This window comes from Oenanthe melanoleuca, chromosome 12, assembly GCF_029582105.1.
Source record: "Oenanthe melanoleuca isolate GR-GAL-2019-014 chromosome 12, OMel1.0, whole genome shotgun sequence".
NCBI classification, from domain to species: domain Eukaryota; kingdom Metazoa; phylum Chordata; class Aves; order Passeriformes; family Muscicapidae; genus Oenanthe; species Oenanthe melanoleuca.
Window position 1 is genome coordinate 7,290,185 of NC_079346.1, and position 24,987 is coordinate 7,315,171.

Genomic DNA, 24,987 nt, shown 5'->3' on the forward strand with positions numbered 1-24,987 from the left:
GTTACTTGCTGGTCAAGTCTTAGATATTTTTTAAGGAGTTAGATGTTTCAAAAAGTATCTCACCCTACTGGAAGTTCAACCACAAGAGTTCCATGACTAAGCAATACCCACCAGCCCTCACTATGGCAGGTCAAGTGCCAATCTTTGCATCTCTGCAACAGGGAAAAAGGGTTCCTAATTCCTCAAAAATGAAACCACTCATCTCCCTAATTATCCTGAAAACATTATCCTACAGTCCCACTCATCTCACAACTGGGCAGTGTTAAGAGATGGATGGGAACACACACAGGAAACATTCACTCAGGGTTCAGCTGAATTAAACCCACTTGCTTTCCCAGCTTTACAAAAACAGAAGCTTGATACTCAGGTTCTCAGTAAGGCTTGACATTATTTTTACACTGCAGAGCAACATACCTCTTCAATAAATCATTCCAGTGCCAATAGCCTCCCTCAGATAGAAAGGCTACAGAGATGACCCTTAAAATTTCAGAGAAGAGTTGAAAACATTTCCAGAAAATCACTCAAGTGCTGTTTAAGGATGTAATTTATATGCACAGCTCTGCACTCCATTGCAGGAGTTCATATTTATTTAATTTGACAAGTTAAAAGTATGCCCATCCAACTTTTTGGGCACATGCAGTCTTTAAAAAAAAAAAAACTTTGTAACTTAGAGCCAAATGTTCCGTGTATTGAATAGGAAAAGAATGTGATCTTCCTCAAACCCACTGGAAAAAAATTAAATCAAACAGACTAAGAGCTTCAACAAAGCACCAGCACAGGAGAAATGGAGTTTGCTGATGAAGGAAGAATTAAGCTCCACAGCTTGATCACCTCCAGACCTTCTGTTAGCTCAGGACTTTCCCTGTGCTCCCCCATGGTCCCCCCAAAAGAGGCATCTCCAAGACAACCAAGGTCTGTTCAATTAGCATCTGACAAGGTGGGATGTGTGGCCTGAGAGACAGAGCACAGCACAGGGACCTGCTCTGAATTCCCACTCTGCTGTGCATGGCATGGGCTGTACCCCAGAGTCACTCTGCCCTGTCCCCCACTTCCACCCCAGAGACATGCAAGAATCAGAATTCCTTCAGCTGCTCAGCACTCATTCTGCAGGGCCAGAGGGTCTAGATGAGACTCTGATTCTTCCTTTCTCCAGCAGACATGTGGCATTTGACAGAGTAAACCATGGCAATGGACACCTCTGTCCCATGCAGACCTGCAGCAGTGCCCAGGCTGCTGGAATGCCCAGCCCTGCCCCACTCAGAGCCCCTGCCAGGCAGCCCAGTGTGCCAGATCTGCTCCTTGTGCAGCCAGGGGCTGCTCTTCCAGACCATAATGATTTAAAACCCCTAAATCTGCAACACCACATTCTGCAAGATGGAGAGCTTTTGGGAGAGGGGAGAGATAGGGCAATTCCTGGGGCAGAGATACTGGAAAAAAAAAATATATTATCTTCTGAGCAGTGACTGGAAAGATACAAAGATGCCATCTGATATAACAAAAATAATGGAAATAATTCTACATCTACTGCATCAACTGCAGTACTGGCCATTTCATACAAAGACTCTGCTTATATCCTGCAACTAGAATTCTGATTCGTTCCTTGATTATTTCATGCTTGGACTATTGCAATAATGTTTGTGCCAAGCTACTTTTTTTTTTTTAATCCACACACTACAAGACTATTCAGAGCTTCCGTGCTTGCTTTGTTTATCTCTGAAGTATCCTTGCTGTTCACATACTTTTTTCCTCAGTGTTATTCTGCTATATGTGTTCAGTTACATATGAAATCAAGATTGGAACTCCAGTGTATCACTGCAATCATACAAGGACCTCAAAAACAGCAGACTCCAACTTTCTGAGTATTCTTCAGTCCATTTGCTGAGCTTGTATCACAGCTGCTACTTAAATACTCCATCTATCTTTGGCATGCTTAAAATATAAGCATTTCACGAGTTCTTATGTTAAAGAACTCCAAATATTTTATCCTTTTGCTTATTTCAGTGCCTAGAGATCAACTAAATGGACAAGTTTTTGCTGCACTTCAGCACATTCTCAGTCCTTTGAAACAGTGCACTGGTTGTTGTAATTCCAGCGGTTTTCCACAAATGTCCCAGTGTTCACATTGAAAGAAAATGCAACAAAAAGCACAGTACATTTAAAGAAGTGAGAGGTCTCTCCCCCCAGCTAAAGCAGCTCTTTGTGCTCCCTCATGTGAGGGGAAATTGCCACAGCTAGGATTGCAGCAGTGCAAAGTAAAAATACTTGTGATGCACTATTGGAACAACTGGCTCTGAAGCTCTGAAGATTTCATCCAGCATCTGTTGCTGTTATTTTATACTTCTGTGCTGTGCTAGGAAAAAAAAAAAAATCATGAAAGAGTGAAAGTTGAGGGGACTGGTTCCTTGCACATCTTATATTTCAGCCTCTCAAAGGTGTTCATCTGCCAATGGCCTACCTGGTAACAGTAAAGAAAAAATTCAGAACACTCAAAAATCAGAGATTTGCTTTAATGCACTAAAGCATGAAAACAAATCAAATTCTAGTGAGAACCTTGCCAAAAAAAAAAAAAAAGAAAAAAGGGAATTTCACCATATATTGCATCTGACTTTTAAAAATCCAGTCAAGCATTTCAATATAGACTGGATATACCAGGATTGACTATGACAGTACTTGGAATAAAAACTGGAAAAACAGTTTTCTTGCACACAAGAAAAGGTGGCAAGAGAGAGAGTAAACAGTATTAATGGTATTCAATAATGAAATCGTGTCTGTGTCTAAGTAGAAACTAAATTACTATCTGAGGTTTCCTTAGCAGATTATTTAGAAACTTGCCAATAGACAAACAAAGTAAGTGACAAGACTCTCAATCAGAGCTGTGTTCCCCAGCAATATGGCTTAGTAAAAATGATACAGACTACTTGGGCTGCTCCTGGCAAGGCAGGCTCTCCTCAGGGAGCTGCTAATGGTAAATACTCAACACAAGCCTGATTGTGAATTCCTTATTCATGCTATGGTTAGGAAAATGTAGCCTGTTCTCTGGGACAGGAACGTGACAGCTCATTTCTTCATTCTCAGAAACACAAGACAGTATTTTGTACTGGTTCCTTCACAGGGGCAGAATAGCTAAGGAGAGATAAAAGGCATTCTCCTTGACACCCTCCCAGAACATGCAGGTTTAGATGCGGATTCTGCAAATACAGATGTGTCTCCTGCACATCTGTACAGAGTCGTGGACATGAAGACTCATGAACCAGAAATGTCAGAATACAAACAATCAAAATATACAGATGGTGATTCCTGTTTATTTGAGAAAACACACAGCAGTTGCTTTAGCTTGCACATTCAGAATCAGGGTTCATGCTCAGACAGTAGCAGCAAACTCTCAAGCTATGGTTTCCTGTGTTCCCCTTATGAAAGAGTGTAGCACTGATTTCTGGAACAACTGTTCCACTAATAAGATGCATATGGAAACGAATGCCTTGCAGCTGGTTCCAGCAGGGTTCACTGAAGACTACTATTCATCTCTGATGAATGCAGATAAAAATATTCAAAGCTCAGTTTACTGATCAGATATTAATGGGAATGTTTTTCCTACTTCTCTCAGCTTAGCTCCTCTGTAGAAAGTCAGCTCAAAAGAATGAGAAGGCTCCAGAGCCAGAAGCTCCTCATTTTGACTATCCTGCATTTAAGGGAGATGAGTACTTTTACAGAGGAATGATAACTGAACACATGGTGTGCCAGAGTTTTGGTCAATATCGAGATTTATTATTCTGAGGGACTGAAGGAGTGAAATACTGACCACAGCAAATAGCCCATTAGTTACCTCTCAGTTCAATAAGTCTTGATGCTTTCCTTACTATGTGCTGATTATTTCCTGTCCAATTCACATTAGCAGCTTATTTAATGAGAACAATCTAAGCAAAGAGAGAAATTCACACATTTACAAAGGATATGCCAAGTTACATTCCATCACAGTTAACACCATTTGCTGTTCTTTCAGGAAATAACCATTACCCATCATTCCTGTTTTAATGCCAGCAATTGCTTTTGAGGAGAACACTCAATTCTTACACTCACCACCGGTTATATTTTAAATAATAGCATCTTAAAGGACAGCAATAACTGCCTAAGTGTTGTAGGACAAAGCATTCACACACTGACAGTGTCCACTAGCTTGACAGCCTGGCCAAAGTTCCTGTTCTTAATGGACACCTTTCCCCACTCATGGGGTCATCTCCACTCCTGTAAAGCCCATTTTTCTTCTATTAACTTCTCCTAATGCTCACAGCAGCTGCACAGAATCTTGGAGAGAAAGGATTCAACATTTTAGACAGAAAAAACACCAGTAAGGACATGCACAAATAACAAGCATCATAAGCAGTGCCAATAATTTCACAGAGAATATGAGAGACTAAAGGTACAAAGAGGAAAGATGCCTTGAATGTACCACAAGATTAAAGGGAAAAAACAACTGTGTGAGTTTTTTACACAGGATTCTCTTTACAAAACCACAGTTAGATACACATCTAAAAAGAACACATCTACATCCTCGGCCAAGGATTTTTTGTTCTCTGAGAAGCCCAAATGGTTTTGATTACTCAAAAGAGTATTTCTTGAATGAGTCAGCTCACAACACTGAAGCTGATCAGCAGAACATTCAGCAAGGGGGGGAGGGCAACCAGCCCTGCCAGTGCCAGCACTCCAGCTAAGCTGGGAAACTCCAGTGACAAAAACACCATCACCTACCACATCCTGCCCCAGAACAGTACAGAACCCATTCCATACCATTCACCACAAAAATTAACACTGGGAATAATTAGACATCACATCTTTTATCTGAAAACTCAGAAAGGAGTTTCCTGATTTGGGTAAGCCCCTTGCTACATCTGTTTTTTCACAATCTCATGCAATCATTGTCACATTAATTTTTACACAACAGTTTTTCAAGAGAACAGGAATGAGTAGATACAGGTCCTCCAGAGCTGCCATCACTCAAGGTACCAGCATCAGCATCAATCTCCTCCTAAGGCCCTGACCCTGAAGTTACTAATTTTTTGGGCTACTGCAAGGCAAACTAGGGTCTGCTCAGATTACCAGCAAAGTGTTCTGAGCACTGACAGATGCAACACTTGACACTGAGAGGCATCTTTAAATGGCTGGCATATGATGCTCTGTGAAGAAGCACACATTACACAAGGCAGGGTCAGTCAGAAAGCCCTGAATCTAGATGTTTCAGCTTCTATTTTTGTAGGCTTTTGTTTCAAGTATTGTTTTGTTTTTTTGTTTAAAAACCAGTTTACTATTTACAAAAATATGTCCACACTGATGAAAAAGCACCTGAACTGCTACTATCTGTCACTATGATGGGTACTAGAAACATGATAGGTACTGAGTTCTGTGGTAGTAGCAAAGATGTGCTAAAAATCATTTCAAACCTGTCCATTCAGTGGCCAGCCTAAAGAAAAGATGACTTGGAAAAGCAAAGACTGAAGTGTAACACATTCAGGATCCACACCTACTTTTTGTGACTGCATTTCCCACATTTCTGTTGCACTACAAGTAATGTGGCCAGTCCCAGTTTAGGAAGTCTTTGGCAAACTGTAAGACACAACTATGGAATAAACACTTGGCCAAAACATACATGAATACACATGCACAGAGAATTTCCCCTAGAAATGTTGTTTGAGCTTCTTTAAAATCCTAAAAAGAACATCTAGGAGATCTCAGTCTCTGTTCAGTCTTGCTGTTTCTATTTAAAGACAAGTTAGTCTTCTGTTTTCAGTGTTTGCTCACTTCTGAATTTGGTTTAAAGAGCTACTAGCAGAGACTTAATGAAGTTTCTTCTAAAGGGCTGATTGTGTTTCCTACTGTCTTTCTGACAGAACCCATTCAAAATGGGCCTTCTTCATTTAATTATCTAGTCTTTACTTTTGCAAGTTTTATTTCTGAACTAGAATAAATGTAATAGTCAGAATTGTGTCTGTAGACAACAGGGTTATTTTACAAGACTTACAATCCTTTCCTTTGCAGCCAGGGAAAGGAGAAGTGTGGTGCAGCTTTGTTCACAGCTGGAATTCACAGGTTGCTGTCACAGGCACTTTTAGGGGTGTGGGTACCTTAAACAAATGTTACAGGTCCCAGGGTTGTTCAACACCTGATCAATGACTGAAGTTTCTCCTCTCTAAACTCCTGTGCCTGAGAGGATCAATATGACCAGGCAGCAGAGAGTAATGCTATAGATCACTCATAAAACCAGGAAAATTCCTGATATCCAGAGTTTAAACCAGCTCCTAGACCATTCACCCTCCACAAGAGCTGGCAGCAGCAGAAGGGTTTCCTACAGGCTACTAAGGAATTAATCTAAAAAGCACAGTACAGGACAGACACATCCTGTGGAAGATGGATATTTGAGGGCTCTCTGCAACACAGCTGTGCCCTTTTTCCATTCCCAAGCAGGAAAACCACAACTGGCCTCCTGCTTTTGGACCTCTCCATCCCCAGCTCAGGATTTATTACAGAAATCTTAAGCCCAAAAACACAAAAGCTCTGCAAGCAGGCAGGCAGAGCCATAAAAAGAGAGAGGTCTGTGCTGCTGTAAATCAGTTCTGCTTAGCTGAAATCAATATAAAGCCATAGCTCAGCCCAACTCACGTGGGCTATGCTGGGGCTCAGCAGAAGCTGTCGAGCTATCCTGGTCTTGTTTACTCCTGTTGGCAAAATCCCTTAGAAGAAACTCCAGATTCACCAGCCCAGCAGAGCCTCCTTCCCTGCCCATAATTGCTGGGGCTGGGCCAGCAGCTGCTGTACAAATAACTGGAGGGGAGCTGGCCTGACCATCTGAGGATAGGGAAGGGAAGCAGCCTACCAGATAATGTCTGTAAAAGAGCTTGGAAACCACTGACACAGGCTAATTGCTTACTGCAGAGTGAAGTTTCCCCTCTCTGTAGGCTCATTTGATGTAAACTTCCTAGGCATGTCCAAAACCCTACCCACAGGACAAATGTTAGCACATGCAGTGCTCAGCCAAACCCTGCTCAGGGTTCCTGGGAAATATTCTGGGGAATGGGGGAGCAAGGAGAAAGAAACAGATAACATGATCATCCTCATTATGCTGAGCTAGAAACAAACATCTGTCTGGTATCTGGGCTCTGCCACCCACCATTTATTCCCAATTTCAACCTAAACACAGAAACTCAGCATTTTCATTACCTCTGGTCCCCTCAGTGAGCAAATATGGACAAAAAGGCATCAGATAAGACAGGCTGAATTGGCTGAAAATCAAAAGTGGTCATTTGTCCTACATTACTAAAATGTTTAGACTTATTTTACTTGCCTGATCCCATTTGCAAATGAGATAGATTGTATTTTGAGATCTAACAGAGATAACATGTGTACATTGATGGAAAAAACCTCTACACTTACCTATAATCATTCATTTCCAATGAAATAAATGGTCTAGATAAAAGAGAGGTGTTGGTAGTCAAAAAGTAAAAGTTGCATATTTATCTGGTATCAGCATTCAGACTTCTTAGAAAGTAATATTTTTCCTTCAGCTAAAACTAGCCCTGCACAATGACCCTCTTGTGTCAAGCAACAAATGCCTGAAACATATCTCAGATCTTCCAGAAATGCACATACAAGTTCAATACAATGACTGAAATCTTCATAAAAATTTTTTAGACACTGGATATCTTCCACAGAGTCAACATAGCTATTAACACCATTTTTAGCACACAGCAACCAGCAAATCAAAGACATCCTTCTGAAGTGTATTTTTATTTGTGGCATTTCAAAACTGTGCAGGTAAGACTTTACAAAAGCAGTGGGACAAACAATAAAATACCCTTCCAGTATCTTTTCAGCACCACACATCCTGCCTTGATGCATTTGATAAGTCTCATTGATGTCATTATACACTACCACAAAAATACATGCACAGAAAGAAATAATTGTTAAAAATTCTGGGGTGTTGGTTTTTTGTTGTTGTTGGGGTTTTTTTTTAAATCGAGAGAAAGAGAGAGAGAAAGAGAGAGAGAAAGAGAGAGAGAAAGAGAGAGAGAAAGAGAGAGAGAGAGAGAGAAAGAGAGAGAGAAAGAGACAGAAAGAGAGAGAGAAAGAGAGAGAGAAAGAGAGAGAGAAAGAGAGAGAGAAGAAAGAGAGAGAGAAAGAGAGAGAGAAAGAGAGAGAGAAAGAGAGAGAGAAAGAGAGAGAGAAAGAGACAGAGAAAGAGACAGAGAAAGAGACAGAGAAAGAGACAGAGAAAGAGACAGAGAGATGATGGAGAGATAGAGATAGAGAGATAGACAGATGGATATTTACAGTCTTCCTAGAAGGCCCAAACTGGTAAGCAAACGGTAAGCTTGGGAATATACTGATTGGACCAGTAGAGCAAAATAAAGTTTGGGAGTATGCCTGACCAAGGGTATGGTCTTAGATTCTTAGTCAAGAAACTAAAACAAGACTGAAAAGAGGAAGAGAATAATAAGGCAAATCCTGCAGGGAAATGGCAGAAATGCAAGAAAGGAAAGCGTGTGTACAGGGGGAATTTGCAAGGAATGCAGCAGAAGAAAAGACACTGTAAAACTAATTGAAACTGAGCACAGCAGTAATAAAAAGCAGGCAAACAATTTGATTCTGGAGACATGTTGTGTTTCAGTGCTGTGAGGAGGGCAGGTCACTCACCCGAGTAGGCCCAGTAGGGATCCCCCGAGGCCTTCCTCCTGCGGATCTGCACCGAGCTGCCGTGCCTGGCCTCCTGCAGAGCGCCCACGTAACCCCCGGGCAGAGCTGCCAGGAAAAAGGCAGGAGCGTTAGCAAAGTGCTGCTGGCTCCCTGGAGTTACAGGGAGCTTGGTTGAGCAGAGACTACAAATTGGGTATTGCTCACGAGAATTTAAGAGGTGTGTTCCCAAAACTTCCCCCCATCCAAAAGACTCGCTGGTGCCATAATTCTGGTCTGGGTGCCTGTGCAGCTCCAGTAATTTCCATAAGGAAATTCTGATGTGCACAAACAAACAATATGAGCCTTGACCAAACTTTCTCTGTTTAGACCCAGAGGTTTACTTTGCCAGTAACTACCAAATTATGTCTGCCAGAACACCCAGTGTGCCATACCAATGACTTACAAAGGGAGAGGACAGGAATGGAGAAATCTTTGCAAAATTCCACAAGCTAGAAGGTGTAAATTCAAGTAAACCTGAATAAAATCCACATCACACATTCCAACCCAGGATTTTTTCTTTTATACCTCCAATAATTTTTTATTTTTTCTTCTGTAAAGGAATGAATTGCTTCCATGAGGATGTGGGGTATTTGGGCTTTTTATGTGCATATTTAGCTTATTGTTTCTATGCATCTGATTGAACCAAAGTGGAGGTGTGTAAATTCACAAATGTCAGTAGAAAGTCTGTAATAAATTCAACTACATTTCTCAGAGCACCGTAATAAATGCACACAAACAAAAACCACCTTGGATCCATAGACATGGAATGTGAGGAACAAGTATGCACCAAATGGCTTTATGGAAATTTAAGCCCAACTTCTCCCAAACCACTTATTTGATCAGTAAGAAACTAGCTGAATAATTCAAATTAAAGCTTCAGAAAACCCCATAAAGCACTGCTACCCATATGCAGTCACTAAGTGCTGCATTCCCTTCTACTCCCAGGCCAATTACAGCTGGGCTGGAGAGAAGCCTGGAACAGGACTTTATTGAACATCATGCACCAGTAACTCAGAATTTGTCTTTCTTTCCCTTTGGAGAAGCCTCTGGGAAGCTCCACTCTTGCACCACTGCAGCAGAGCCTGCTGTGCCCCAGGTTATCCATGAGTGCTACACAGCTCTGTGGAAAACCTTCCCTCTGCAATGTGGATTTCTGCACATTTTGGAATCCTGAGTGGTAGGAAAAGTCATGCAATTTCAGGAAAGGCAGTGAAGGTTTGCCAAATCATCTCTTGTGCGAGCAAAGGTACTGATTGGAATGACTTCTCCAGATTCCCTGGCAACTTTCTAAATGTTAATTCACCCTAGGCTGCAAACTAGAAGCACTGGAACACATCATGCTACCAGGATTTGGAGGCAACATGACCTCACATACCTTGTTTTCCTCTCTAGAATACTAAATTAAACATCGCACTTCAATTTTTATTTTTTTTTTTTTCATACTTTTATATGTCTACGTGGTTGGGAGGCAACAGGCACTCTTTTTAACAGGAAAGAACGGGTGTGGGATGTGGAGACCCAAACATTCTTGGCAAAAAAAGAGCAAAACTGAACAAAGATAAGAGACCATGAAAAAAATCCTGAGGAAGAGAAAATTGAAATAGCCTAGGCAGATGGCTGGAAAGGCTATCAGAAATAAATGGCCCACTAATTCACTTAAAAATCACATGTGCTGACAAATACACCTAAAGCTCTCCTTGTTACAAACTGAAAGCAGCTTTCTCCTTTTTCTACAGAGAGGGCAAGTAATTATGGGATTTTTGTTGCTGGAAAAAGCTAAACCTTTCAGGCAGAAGGAAGATTGGACACTGCCTCCTCTAAAGAACAACTCATGCTCTGGCAGGTGCTCAGCAAGCCCTCCTGTGTGCTTTTACATCCAGAGAAAGGCACTGAGTCGAAATAATCTGTATTTGTTGAAGGTACAGTCAGTACTTCGAGGCTCCGAGTCAGTGCAAAACATCTCAGGCTGTAAACACCTTTGTACTTCTAGCTGGAGCCACCAAAAAGCCTCATGGTAACCAAGGGATGGCCATGAATCACACCACTGATTTTCAGTGTCTTCTGTGCAGAAAATTAAATTATGCAAATCCAAGCCTTCATGAATGCCTAACTTTAATGTGAAATTGAACATTTGCTTCAGTCAGCACCTTATCCATGCAATTATAAATCTGACATTCTTATGAAAATATGCAGGTTTTAGTTTTCTGCATAGATACTTAATAGATTTGTGCACTTATCTGTATTTATAAAAGGCAAAGGAGACATGCTGTACATAAATTTACTTCCACCATAAAAGATGTTACAAAGCAGGAGGGAGCTCAAGTACTTTGCAAGAGAACTATGGGAAAAGACTTGCTGGTTGCTAAATAGCTTCTGTAGGACTGAAAAAGAAACAAATTGGCACATCCTGTTCTAAATAAAATCCTGCAGCACTGCTAGATAGCCCAACATTAATGTCAATAATCCCCTTATAAGCATGCAGTAATTCAGTAGTCATCACTACACTTATTGGGTAGCTGCAGAAACTCTGGGAAAAGGTTGATAACTCAGGATCTCTGGCCATGGTGAATGGGGAAGGTGATGGTCTGGCTTTTGCAAAAATCATTTTGCACCAAAATCATTGCCACACCACCACCTCCTCCCTAAGCCCATTGCATTTCTTCATGAGGCCACAGAAACACTCCAAGGAAACACAAGCATTGTTGTGTTAGTGAACAAACAGATATTGTTGGCCATCTCTCATACTGTAAAGCCATCAGAAGACCAGACTCAACCTCGTGGTGCTTCTGTTCTTTGGTGTTACTGGGGTCACTGGACTCATCCTCAGGAGGTGCCAGGTACAGGGCAGAGCACACAGTGGCTTTTTAGATACAAGTCTGGAAGAGCTGAACCATTCAAACCAAGTTCTTTCAAAAAAGGAAATGCTTCACATATCAAAACAATCTTATGTTTCAGGTAGAATCACTGCTTTTTCCAGATTTGAGGGTGGGGGTAGGGATGTACCTTCTGACCTAAACAACCTGACAACACCAATCAAAGTTTAAGTTTTTGAGAAAATATTTAGGTTATATTAGCACCAATCACTGCAGGATTCCAAAAGCCTTTTTTCAGCTGGGAGACAGTTAACAGCTCCAGAACAGGGTGCAGCCAAGTGGTTTCCTGCTCTGCTCCTGCAGAGCTGGATGCTGGAGAAAAGCCAGCAATTAGACAGGCTGGTCCAACAGGGAGCAGCCAGGAGAGGCTCCTCTCATCTGGGAACCCTGCAGAACTTGGGGAAGAGGAAATTGGTACAATAGGAGGGGCAGGAACACGCTCCAGGAAGGCTCAAAATGGAGCAGCCAAATTAGAGGGGTGGAATAGAGCAGGAGGGAGAGATGAAGAGAAGGCACAACAGAAGCCCTTGCAAGGTTTCCTTTGATCCATCCCACCAGTGCTGATGGCAGAGGGGAAATGAACACCAGGATACATGGTGTGAGGCTGGCAGATACACGATCAGAAGAGAAGGGGAGTGACTGCACACACAGATACACGAGAGTGAAATGAAACCCTGAGCAGCTCCCCTGGCTGCCAGCATCTGCCAGGAGCACCCACAGCCCGTGGAGCTGTGCTGGGCCTGCAGACCTGCCAGGACAGCATCCTTCCAAGCCAGCATGGAGAAATCCCTCACACACCATCTCAGATGGTTTAAGCAGCACTGAATGCTACATGATTTTCCATGATGTGCTAAATGAATCAGCCCAGCCACAGATCTGCAGACAGCAAAAGCAACACTGGCTAATCTCAGGATCCTGAGCAGATTTCCATCCACTCTGTCTCAACATATTAACTTCCCCATAAAAATTATTTGATAAGTGCCCTCAAAGGTACGATAAGGTAATTCCTGCCTGAGTACCTCACTGGTATTCATAGCTCACATGGAAACACAAAATTTTATCCCCAATCTACCTTAAATGTAAAGCTATTACACTATTCAGAGAGATTATACCCTTGGCATTAGTGTTTAAAAGGTATCAAGCCATCAGCTATGAAAGAGAAATCCTTTAAGATCGATATGTTATGTCTGAATGGTGAAGTCATCAGTTATAATGGTAGATTAACTAGATTGTGTGCCACACTCACATTCTTTTTCTTTGAACACAAGGGTTGCACAAAAATCTGTTTTCAGCCCTTGCAATTAAAATGGGACAAATTCAAAGGTACACACATTGCCCACCTCATAATCACTCTGACTTGCCACCATGGACTATAGTAGCAGCTGAATCACAGTTTCATTCCTAGTCCTTACTGTGTATGAACTTCTTAACTGAGTAGTTCAGCAGAGCTACAAGCCAGCCTTTGGAGACAGAGCCTTGACTATTGGAGTCTGGAGCAGTGTCACACTATGAGAACACTTAAAGCAGGGGAGTTAAAAAAAAGATCTTGTTAATGTGTAACAAAAAACCCACTAAATCATAAGGAATTCTAGCAATTAGTTCTGTATCAAATCAATGCCTGCAGAAAAGCAACTTTTTAAAACGAAGAAAAACAATCTTTTCTTGAAGACTGCACAGCACTGCATTTTAAAAAGGCATGAAAGCACAGAGACATTACTTGAAGGGCTTTTATACCATCTCTTAAATGGAGATAAAGAGATGAGTGATCCAAGATACCCATCTGCAAGCCTAAAGCTTCATGCAAGCCTCACCAGAAAAAAGCAGCACCTTTATCTAGGTGCCTTGACTGGATTTTAATTGGGCTGTGCTAAAGAGAAGCAGGTAAGCTGGAGACATTGCAATGCTCTGCACTGAAACAAGTTCAGGCTCCTGGGCAATTTCTTAGAATAAATGTTGCCAAATGAGCCAGAAGGAAAGAAGAAAGGAAGAGGGAGGAAGCTGATAGGTAATAAATTTATAATATTGGACAATTAAAATATTTTGCACAATTAGTATAAATAATACTTAAATTTATCTCCCTAGGCTCTTTCATGGTCAAATTCCTAAACACAACTAGGCTATTTGCCTTAAATATTTTACCACCCTTTGACAGCAAATAAATCTAGAAATATTTCAGGCATAGCTAATCCACTTTGATAGTGCATTACTTTTAAACAGACTTTTCAGACATGGATCTCCATATTTTGCAGATTATTTCATATCTTGCCAAAGAGGGATGGAAATTACAATAACATATAGTGGTCAGACAGCATCAACAAATTATATTCTGAGACTTCATTCCTTGATAATGCTGCAGAGATTTCTTCCCAATATCAGATAAAAGCCAGAATCTGCTCCCTTATGAACAAACAGGCAATTTTCATAGCCTTCCATTAATGAAATATGGGAGTTAAAAATGATGGATTTCTCACAACTTAAGTGAAATAACAGATAGCCAGATGCTACATCTGGCAAGAGACACATGTCCCTTTCCCAGATGACAGTCACCCAGACATTCCTTCATTCCTGTGCCAGTGGAACCCACAGGTCTGTCCCTAAAACTTACACAGAGACTTTCCTCACCATTCATTCTCTGTGTTTCACACATCTGATAGATGATGTGGTAAGGGCACAAATCCTAAGAACAAGAACATAAATGCAGAGCACAGCAGGCCTCTACAGGAACTAACCAGCAGAATGCAATTTGAAGATGAAAAATAGTCCAAGGAACACGCTGTCAAACTGTGGGGATTAAATTAACTGGCAGAATTAAAAGTCCTTATCCCAAACACGAACACAGCAGTCCCTGGGTGTGCCCCTTGCTAACCTGTTGTGTTCAATGCCATAAGTTAAATGCAGTGCAATTTAGTAATACTCCAATGTATAAACACAATACAAGTTCCAGAGCTGGTGTGGACAAGCAATGGAAAAGAGATTTGCAGCACAGTCTTTTCCTTGTATTACAAGGGATGGAGTTTAAGGGTGACAAGAAAGTCTCTCCCATCAGATGCCAAACCAGACCCTGGGCACACACTGCACGGTGGTGCCCAGTGCCATCAGCCACTGTGCCCAGGGCAGATGCCCTCCCAAGGAGAAGCAAACCAGCCAGGAGTTCCCACAGCTCCTGCTCTCAGCCTGCCTGGCTTCATGAGCCAGATGAGCAAAGCTCATTAGCAAGCCAGTGAGGCAACTTCAAGTTGCATTAATGATGCTCCATTAAGGGGACTTAGAAAAAGAAGCTTGGGAGGCCAGGAAGAGACAGATGCTGCTGGATGATTAGAAAGGGCTTGATTTTGCATTTTCATGGCTTACACTTTGCTGGCATCAGCTGTGCAAGATCTGACATAGCTGGTAAATTTGGACTACTGATGTCAACCAGCATCACCTGCAGCACATGTGCTCAGAATAAGCAGTCAGCCAGATAACAAATGGTGCCAACAACTTCCACCTCAAGATAAAACCACACCAAATAAACCCACTGCAACATTGGCCCTTCCAGGGGGATGATGCCCTGCAGCAAAGCTTCTGCCAGAGAACCTGCAGAATACCCTGAGCTAAGGGTTCTCAATCTGTGGAACATGAGCTCCCATCTACCCATGTGTGACCTACATGTAATGAAAAAAGAACCCAACAAACCAGTCTGGTATTTGTCCCCCTGAAGAAAGTGCAGAAAAAAACAGTCCAGACAACTGCAGTGCTCCTCCAGGGAGGAGGGTCTGCTGTTCATCTCACACTACAACAGCTGAAGAAATGAAGGACCACTCATCCCCCAACTCTGGGAACTCCAGACACTTCAAGATCAGCTGTTTGTAAAACCCTTATTCCCCGTGTTCTGTTCTCTGACACTTCCCAGAGAATACAGAATGCAGATATAGACATTTACCTTTAAGACAAAGTTTTCCAACAGACTGGTATTCTAGCCATCTAAGCTGAGATACCTTAAAGAAGCACATTATATTCTAAAAACTGGAATCCTTTCAAACACTTCTGGTTTTGGTAGTCAGACAGAAAAATAATTGGGAGCACCTGAAAACTCTGTAACCTTGAAAACTCTTGGTGAGTACATCCTTCACAGTCCCTCAGACTTCTGTTAACCATCATTATCTGCATTTCTTAAAAGGAGGAATCCTCATCCTTGTTCATCCTCTCTCCCCAGTGCACTTCACAAGGGTCCTGTCACCTCTGGATTTTATTTGCAGCAATGAGTGAAGCAAACATAGAAATAAAACTTCGGAGCAGAGGTTCATATGCAAGGCTGACCTCCACAGGGAAGCTGATGCTCTCTCAGCCAGTACTGACAGAATCACAGCAGGTACTTGGGAGAAAACAGATAAACTCAATTCTCCAATATCTCAGCTAGCCTGGTCAGAGTGAACCAAGAAAATGAAAACACAGATATGGGGTAAAGTCACTGCTCACACACCAGCTCCAACACCTCTGCACTGTTTCCCCAAGGACAAGCTTGGAACAAGCTGGAATCCAGAGGCAGCCCAGTGTATTTGTGCAGAAGAGACTGGAATCCACCAGCCCAGGCACTCTGAGAAGGGGCTGCTTTGGTCTCTTCATTCATGGCATGGTTTATCTGGGAAATGTATAAACCACACATACATAATGGAGTTTGTACAATGGATTAACAATAGCAAAAGGGAGCTTCTTGCCTTTTTGCAAGTACCTTTAAGGGTTTTGCAACAGAAAATGCCATGGCTGGAGCCACCTGTCTCACTCTTATTCTCACATAATCAGGTGCTGCAACATGCATGGTGTTAAAAGAGCACCCTCTGAACAGCAAGTAAAGCTGACCTTAATGGAGTATTTTGTACTTCCAGTGCCTTGCTTAATGCAGAACCATACCATTATCATTTCACTAAATCCAGCAGTACTCACAAAAACACACAAACTTATGTGAAATCAGCAGTTCCAGCTCTCTGCTTGAGGAATAATTTGCTTGTATCGACTGCCAGCATTTGTGGCAGTATGGCCTTATTTTCAAAATGGATTCCCCCTAAGTACATGAAGTATCTTGGTAAAAAAAAAAAAAAAAAAATTAGACTTATCCAAAGAACCATAGCAAGGACCACATGACAAAGACCTGCTTTGTGCATGACTTCTGTCCACCCACTGCCATCTTTCCAGACATATTCCTGCCTCCCTGGAGGCAGCCTATAATTTCACTTCCCATCATCCCATTAAAAACCCCTTAGCATTCCACCAGTAGAGACAAACATCTATCTCCAAACCAGGGTCTTAGCTAAACTTATCCAGAGTCCCCAGAGGACAACTGCTGTTGTGCAAGAGCTTCCCCTTTGCACTCCCTGCTCCAGGGCTCAGAGTCCTCCCTCCAAGGCATCCCTCCAAATTCAGCCTCCTCTAACCCTGAAGGAGCAGCACAGCCAGCATTCATCCAGCAGCAAGTGCAGGGCACAGTGCTGATTTCAGCCCCATGGAGAGCACTGAGGCTCTTTATGAAGCCAACAGAGCTGCTCCACTGCATGACATGAGATCAAACATGCCCCATTATCAAGTTTTCACAGACAGGGGCTCATCAGCTAATAAAAATCCCTCATTCTTTATACAAAATGATTTTTTTAACCTGTGTCCTTTGGCCCATTTAACAATTTATCGACTGTGGGAAATAAAGTGAGGCCACATCAATCTCTTCCTGGTTATTTGGTTCCGGCTCTCAAATTAATGCTGGAGGTGGAAAGCTCAATAAAGAACTATTTAAGAAAAGAAAGGAGAAATGCTCTAGTCCCACTGTGAGATGTCTTCCTCTCAGTTTGCAGTCAGGTCTCGCCACCTACAGCTGCACAATCTCCTGGAGGAAAGATGGAAGAGCATAATGTGCATGCTCCCCTGGACTGAGCAGAAATAACTTGAGATTTGTACCATTCTGTGCTGAAACAGATCAGTAGTGCCCAGGGAGCCAGATTCAGTGCCTCCAGCATGTGACAGCATTTCCAGCCAGATCCACAAAAATTATTTTGGGATCAAACTTAAAAGCTGAGTAGAATCAAGCAAGCAAACATTCATTTTTATTTGTGCAAAAATGTTTTTAATTTGGCTTATGATCTACAAAACAAGTTTTTTTCATCTTTTTTTTATGCTAACAGCTTGCATTACATACAGATTTTTGTAGCAAAGGGTTTCATCCACACTTATTTCCCAAAATATAAATCTAAAGAGGAAACTGACATAAATAGAGATTTTTATTTTTTTTTTGTGCTGACTGAACAAGTTGTTAGTCTGCAATACATGCCCCAAAAACATGAGCCACTGTTCTGAGAACTCTCTCCTTCCAAATAAGTTGCACTGTTCAAAAGGAGAAGACACTAAATAGCTGATCTGTAAACTGAATCCATCTTGGCTTTCCAGATTCTCATTAGTTTTTTCACCCAGGCAAGACTTTTTTCTGAAAATTTCCCAGCAGGTCTGGTGCTGTTTAGAATCCCAAACCAATACTTGGTTCATTGGTCATTCATCTCCAGAGAATTCAATAAAGATCTTGACACAGAACCTCATAGAACTGAGAGCAAGAGCATTAAGGCTTTTGGCAGCAAGAATAAGAACAAAAAAAACATACAAAACAAAACAAAAAAACCAAATAAGAAAACCACAAAAATCCACAAACAAAAAACCCCAAAACACAAAACCAAAAACAAACAAACAAAAAGCAGTAACAGAGCTCAGATGAAGTAAAGAGACCACAGTTACCAGCACTGTGCTCACTTCAATGGTACAGTGGTGCAGCACAGGGTCACTGTTCCTTCCTATGCAACCAACTGAACCATCTGGAGCACAAAGCCAACCCCACCCTCCATAAATGTAAATGGTGCTAAACCAAGGGCAGGAGAAGCAAGCAAGAATGTCTCAGAAATATTCAGCTGCCTGGCAAGCTCAGCGAAACGGGCTGATGTAAGTGAAACATTCCACTGAAGATAAATGTAAGGCTATGCAGTGGGGGAGAAATAATAATCAGTGCAGGAATGAACTGAGAGAGTGCTGTTTAGAAAGCAGTAATGCAGAAAGACTCGAGTATTAGGGTGGATAATGAATTAGATGAAAGTTCATGCTGCAATACCACTGCAGAAAAAGACAATTGCTATCCTGGGCCACATGCACAGAGATACTGGAAGCAATAACTCAGTTTTAGACAGTTTTTGGCAAGCCTGTCACTGCAGTGCCACATGCTGTTTGAGGCCTATTACTCAAAAAAAAAGTAAAATTCATTTTTAGCAAAAAAATCTAAGACCTGGGGCAGGGGAGGGAGGGACAACAGGGGATGACACACAACACATGAGATGAATCAAAGCACCTTTAACACCAACCCTGTGCCCTCCTATTCTCAACCCAGGCTGCTCAGCCCTGCCTGGGCGTGCTCATCATCAGCATCTCCAGCCTCCAATGCCCCAATCCACCCTCCACCTCCTTGTTTCATGCATCAATTTTCATAACAAGCCTCAATGAAGAGCTAGATTTTAGAGTACTCAGAAATGGTGATCTTCAGGCAAGAAGGGCTCTCACAGCACAAGAGGGAAAGAGGAGGAGATGAAGAGCTCTGTAAGGAACAAAGGGATGCTTCCACCTTTTGCCGGGCCCGGGGGAGCTCAAATGAACATTATGATTTTAGCAAGTGGCAGCTTTGAGAGGAGGAGCTCAGTGCACACAAGAGCTGGAAACAACACAGGCTTTGCTTGAGTGTCACTGCAGAGCAGCTCTGGCTGAGAGCAGAGAGCTGAGCACAGGAGAGGCACACAGAATTCCAGGGGACAGGGGCACAGAGAATTCCAGGGGACAGGGGCACAGAGAATTCCTGATCCATCTCAGCAGGTCCCACAGTGCCAGGCCAGCAGGAAAGGCACACAGCTTTCATTCCTGACCAACCTCAGGGACCAGCAGGAGACACCTCAGCTCTGGCATGGCTGGAGAACAGCCAAGGGCTGCACACTCCATGTCCAAGCCTTGGCTTGCCCCAGAGCTCCTCTTCCAGGAATGCTGCTCCCTGCCCACTGCAGTCTCAACCCTCTGCAGCACTCCCATCATCTCCACTGCTATAATCCTACAAGCACTTAAACTACTGAAAAACACAACAAAAGCACCGTGCCTTGCAAGGCCAGAGAAATCTGGTGCACAGCCTGACAAACACAATTGTTTTAGGAAGGGTCCTAAGAATCCTCATGAAGACTTCAGCCCACCTGCAGGAAACGAGGTTGTTGACTGCTGCAGGTTTCTCACCTCCCAAGCAGATTTCTTGGTTATTTAATTATGATACAGCTTTGTACTTAGTCCCCACTTGACCCAGAAAGGCCCAGAATGGTCCTCAATACCCACAGAAAGTTTAATTACTCTAGAAAATATCTCCCCCGGGCAAGTTAATTCCAAAGAGTGCACGTGTGTTCCACAGTTGTTATTTCTGTATTTTAGGCTTCTTTTATGCTTTTACTGTGAACTGTAAGAATATTCCATCTCCCAGATAGCCAGTGCCAGTGTTGAAAAACAGATTCTCCCTTTTATGCAACACTTAAAAAGATTTCTTCATGGCTATATTCTGTGTTCTAGTTTGTCAACAAAAAGGAGATATTCATATCAAAACAGATATCCTCCTCTCTTACTCTAAGCAATTTAAAAATACATTAAAATTAGGAAATTACTTTTAAAATAGTAAATGCATTAAATATTGACAACATATCAGTGCTTGCTCTGTGACATTCTTTCTTCTTTCCCTGATGACAGGGATCAGCAAAGCTGCATCTTACAACTACAAAGAACTTCTATCAATACTGCACAGACTATCAAAAATGAGTTTTCCTCAAAAAAAGGCTGCTCACCATTAAATATGCTTTTATTGTTATTCTTTTTTACATTCTCCATACACACCACAGTCTTTGCCAGAGAAATCAGAAGTAAGTCTATTCATAAGAAAACCTCTTGCTGTCTTTCTTTTTTTAACCCCCAATTCATATTTTGTAAACAAGAAGCTCAAAGCAATCAGTTCCAGTCAGGCTTTTCAGCTTTGGATTTAAATCCTTTCATGACTTCTGCAGAACATGTATCAAAATTTCAGGGAGGGGGAGGAAGATGACTCCTGACATTGTAATTTTCTCTGATGAACAAACTGATGTATCACAAAGAGGCATCCACATACCCAAGCTACTTGCCAACTGACAACCAAATCCAATTTGAACACAGGATTTGAAATAGCTAAAAAAAATGTAACAATGATTAGAAAATATCATCTACTGGATGTGATTAGATTTAAAGGTGCAGGAATATAAAGAGTGATGTAGAACACACTTGGCAGCTGATCTGATCCATCTTAACACAGCATATACTAAGATGATGACATGGATGTGCCCCTCTGTTTACTGCACTGTTCTGATGGGAAATAGAAGATACAAACACAAGATAAGGAGTTAAAGCAGATCTGCTGAAATACCAAGAAACTGCAAGAAGCTTAGCTTCCAACTGAGATGGCTCAAGTCATTATCCTATTAAGATAGATATTAGGACTTGCCAGGATTTTGGAATTCCAAAATCATCACTGAATCCCACTGCCCACCAAAAAAAAAAAACCCAAAAAAAACCCCAAAAAAAAACAAAAAAACAAAACAAAACAAAACAAAAAAAACAAAAAAAAAAAAACAAAAAAAAAAAAAACAAAAAAAAAAAAAAAAACAAAAAAACAACCAAACCCAGCAAACAATTCTCATTTTCACTCTCAAAAAGCAGAAAAGAGGCAGAGAAGTTGAGGCTTCCAAACTGAGAAGCAGCAAGGGGCCAGAGCCAGCTCAGGGAGAAGGAATCAGGACAAGACTGAGCCATGGGGAAGGTGAAGGAGGTTGGTGCAATAGAGAAAACCAGTCCCAGACTCAAAGAGAGGGGCTTGGAAACAAGTCATCCATCAGCTTTCTAAACTGATACAAGACCAGCAAAGAGCCTGCTAAGGGACAGAGTCCTGGGGGGTGATGGGTGGTGGGGGAATGGAGCAGCAGGACCATTTCTCAGGGATGCTACACAGGGAACACAAAATTCTCAGACAGTCTGGTCTGGCTGGCAGAGCACATTCAGGTGGCAGGTCTGACAGGTCAGCAGGACCACAGCACTGCTCACAGCACTGCTCACAAAAAGCAAATGTTTTGGGACAGGAGCCTCCCCTGGCTCCAGGCAGGTGGAGCAGAAGGGCAGTGAGAGGGAGCCAGGACTGCAGAGCAGCTCTGCCAGGACACCCTGGGCACAGGGCAGGGAAGAGAGCACCCAAACACAGGGCAAGCCATCAGCAACAGGAACATGGACTGGTGCACGTGGGGCCAGGCACCACTCATGACTTGCAGCAGCACTGGCCATTTTCTTACCAGGAACTCATTCTCTAAGTCTAAACCAAAAAAAGCCATGGAGCAGGAGGCTGCTTTTGCAATTTTTAGCCACTCTGCTGCAGCAGAGTGGTGTTAATGCAAAGGAACTAGACCCTGATTTAGCTGGAAACATTCCACTGGAGAATTTTATTTTAAGTGTAAATTTATTAGAGCCCGTTAAGAAACATGTAATCAATAACTATTCATTATTTTCAGTATAGGTGAGGAAAGGAAAAAGGAAAAAGGTGTTTCTCAGGTCACAGCAAGGAATATATCAAGTCAGGAAAGAAGAAATCCTTGAAAGAGCTGCAAGTTCTTAATTGCCACTGAAGTCCAAGGCAGCTGAGATATTCAGCAGACTCTGCATTTCTGCCCCTTACAATTAGGTAAGTGAGAAGGTGTTACACACACTTTATGTCATTCACTGGGTTGATGTAAGTTTATTTGTACTATGCAAAAGCCAAGTGACACTCAAATTGAGATTCAAGATAATTTTGTTTGTACTACACTTACAGAGAATGCAGCATACAGGGGGAAGAGGGGACAGAAAAATATTTTAATTTTTTTTTAACTTTACATTTGAATAAATATTAGTGCTTTAAGAAAAAAAAAAAACTAAAATATATAGTGGTGCCAGAATATGCTCATAAAAAGCTGTCACTATCGGAAATTTCACTTCTTGAAAATATATCTACTTTAATTTGCTTTTTAAAAGAATGACTATGCCCTAGTAAAAAATCTGCAATTTCCAGCCAGTTGCATTAATATTTCAACTTGGTAAATGATTATTTTAAAAAAGTTTTTAATAAAGTAGCACTTGCTGCATGCCTTTTAATAAGATTACATTTCTATTTATGACGTTACTATACGTTGTATTAAAAACAAAAGAAAGATTACCATGGGAGGAACAGAGATGTCTTTCTTCATTTTAAATTTAATTTAAAATGGAGGAAAAGGATTTTTCTTTTAAATTAATATTTCCCTTGCAGTGTTATGAATCCCAGCTTGTGCTATTGAATGAGAAGCAGGAAAGGAAACTTGATCATTTTTATGCAAACTTAAAGAAAAGTCAAAACTAAAACTTCATTAAGCCTCATGTATACCTGTAAAGCCAAAACTTGCATCTTTGCACAGTCTAAGGGAAAAGGTCCTTAGCCAAGGTGCACATTCCTCCTGCTGGAGAGGAAGGTAACAAGTAGATGCTATTGCTCTGTGATATTACAGCCACCCCAGGGCAGGGGCATGGCAGAGCAAAGGAGCAGAAGTCATCCTCAAATGAGTTGTGCCAGCCAGAGAAGAAGCAAAATATCTGCAGTGCCCGTCCATCCTTCTCCCCCTTCCACCTGGAAGGCAGGAATGTCTTCTTGCAGTGCCAAAGAGATAAACTTCCCACACCTGTTAGATATTTGTATTTTCTGATTCTGGGGATGAGAGCAACAGGAACACTTTAGAGCCTACAGAGCAAAGTCCCATTCCCTTGTTCACCACGTCATGGAGTTATCACAGCTGGCTAAAACTGCTCTTACACAGTCCTGCACAATGTGAGGTAGCACAGCATTTTGCAAAGACAGTCAGCACTGGAAAAACAGAGGTGAGGAGAAGACAAATTATTACCTGGTATCATCTGATGGCCATCAGTTGAACCAGAATGAAAATGCAGGATCAGAGCTGAGTGCCAGTGGAATATTCCATCCAGGCAGTTGCACCAATTGGTCCTTCAAAGTTAAACCCAAGGTGATAAAAGGATTTTATAGACTGCACTAGTCAGAAGGTGGACCCAGGCATTCAAGCACAGAAGAGACCCATACAAGATGTACAAAAAACAAGGGAGTAACATTATCCTGCAGAAGCATTTCTATCTATATTTGCCATATTGCAAAACATTATGCCTTTTGTTCAATTCCATCAGCTCCCACTATAGTTTACAGGAATCTTCTAGCCGAGACTCAAAATAAAACAAACTTCTTTAGGCATTCAAAGGCAAAAGTATACACTAAAATAATCACCTATAGCCTGAAATGGGACTAAGGGGCAAAATCACCATCCAAGTAGAAACCAAACCAGACTCCAAAAGCCTTTCTGAACAACTAAGAATTCCCAGAATAAAATGAAAAAAAGCGTGCTTAGAAAATACTTATTCACAGCAATATATAAATAAAAATCAATGTTCGTGATATCCACATTCCATGGAAATGACCTTTAAATAGCCAGTCTTGGACAGCAGACCACAACCACACTTCAGAGGGGGTGGGGAGGGTGGGAGAAGTGCAAGGCAAAAAAAGGATGTTCTTCAGATAGGTATTTACTGGTCCTTGACAGTCAACAAATTTATAACAGATGTGCCTCATTCTTGGTGTGGAGAAATGAGTGCTGGTAACTGTTATTGTCAGGACAAATCAATTGGAGCCATATGTCTGCAGCAGCTGACAGCATCATGAAAATCTCAAACAACACACAGATATGAGGATGTTGCAGAAAATAGGAGCTTTCCCATTGTGCAAAGAGCCTTTGGGAGATGCCTCTTTGAGACAGGTTTGTGGGAATTAGCTTATATATTTGGATTCTTTCAAATGCTTGATTCTATGTGAGACTTTGTCCTCTCTTACCTATTCCCCAGACAGCAGGTTATAATTAACAGGAGGCAAAATGCTACAAATTAATCATAGGAGATATCTCATTAGGGTTTTTACTTTATCTAGATTAAACCAGAAACTGCCACAACTGAAAACAGGGAAGTTTCCCAACCTTCTCCACCACCCTGTGCTCCCCAGTAAAATGTCAGCCATTATTCCCAGTGATAAAACCCAAGGGGAATACACAACTCACAGCAAAAATTTAACTGATTACAAAAAGGAAGAAAATGCTAGCAGCCAATTCCAACAAACTGGAGTGATGCTTTGAGAGCATTCCCTCCTACAGTGCATCTCCTGGATTTTTCCAGGAAAAAAAGCTAGTTAGTGGTTACCAAATAGCTGTATTGTAAATTAGAGTGGTTATCAAGCAGC

At 41.7% G+C, this 24,987-nt stretch overlaps 1 protein-coding gene across 1 annotated transcript in view; it reads right to left on the minus strand.

Annotated features, from left to right (window-relative positions):
• PTPRG (protein tyrosine phosphatase receptor type G) overlaps positions 1 to 24,987 on the minus strand; it is a 380,979-nt gene that overhangs the window by 287,498 nt on the left and 68,494 nt on the right. Inside the window, exon 2 of the mRNA XM_056501238.1 lies at positions 8,683 to 8,787. Within this exon, the coding sequence (XP_056357213.1) occupies positions 8,683 to 8,787 (105 nt within the window). The remainder of the gene's footprint in view (positions 1 to 8,682; positions 8,788 to 24,987) is intronic.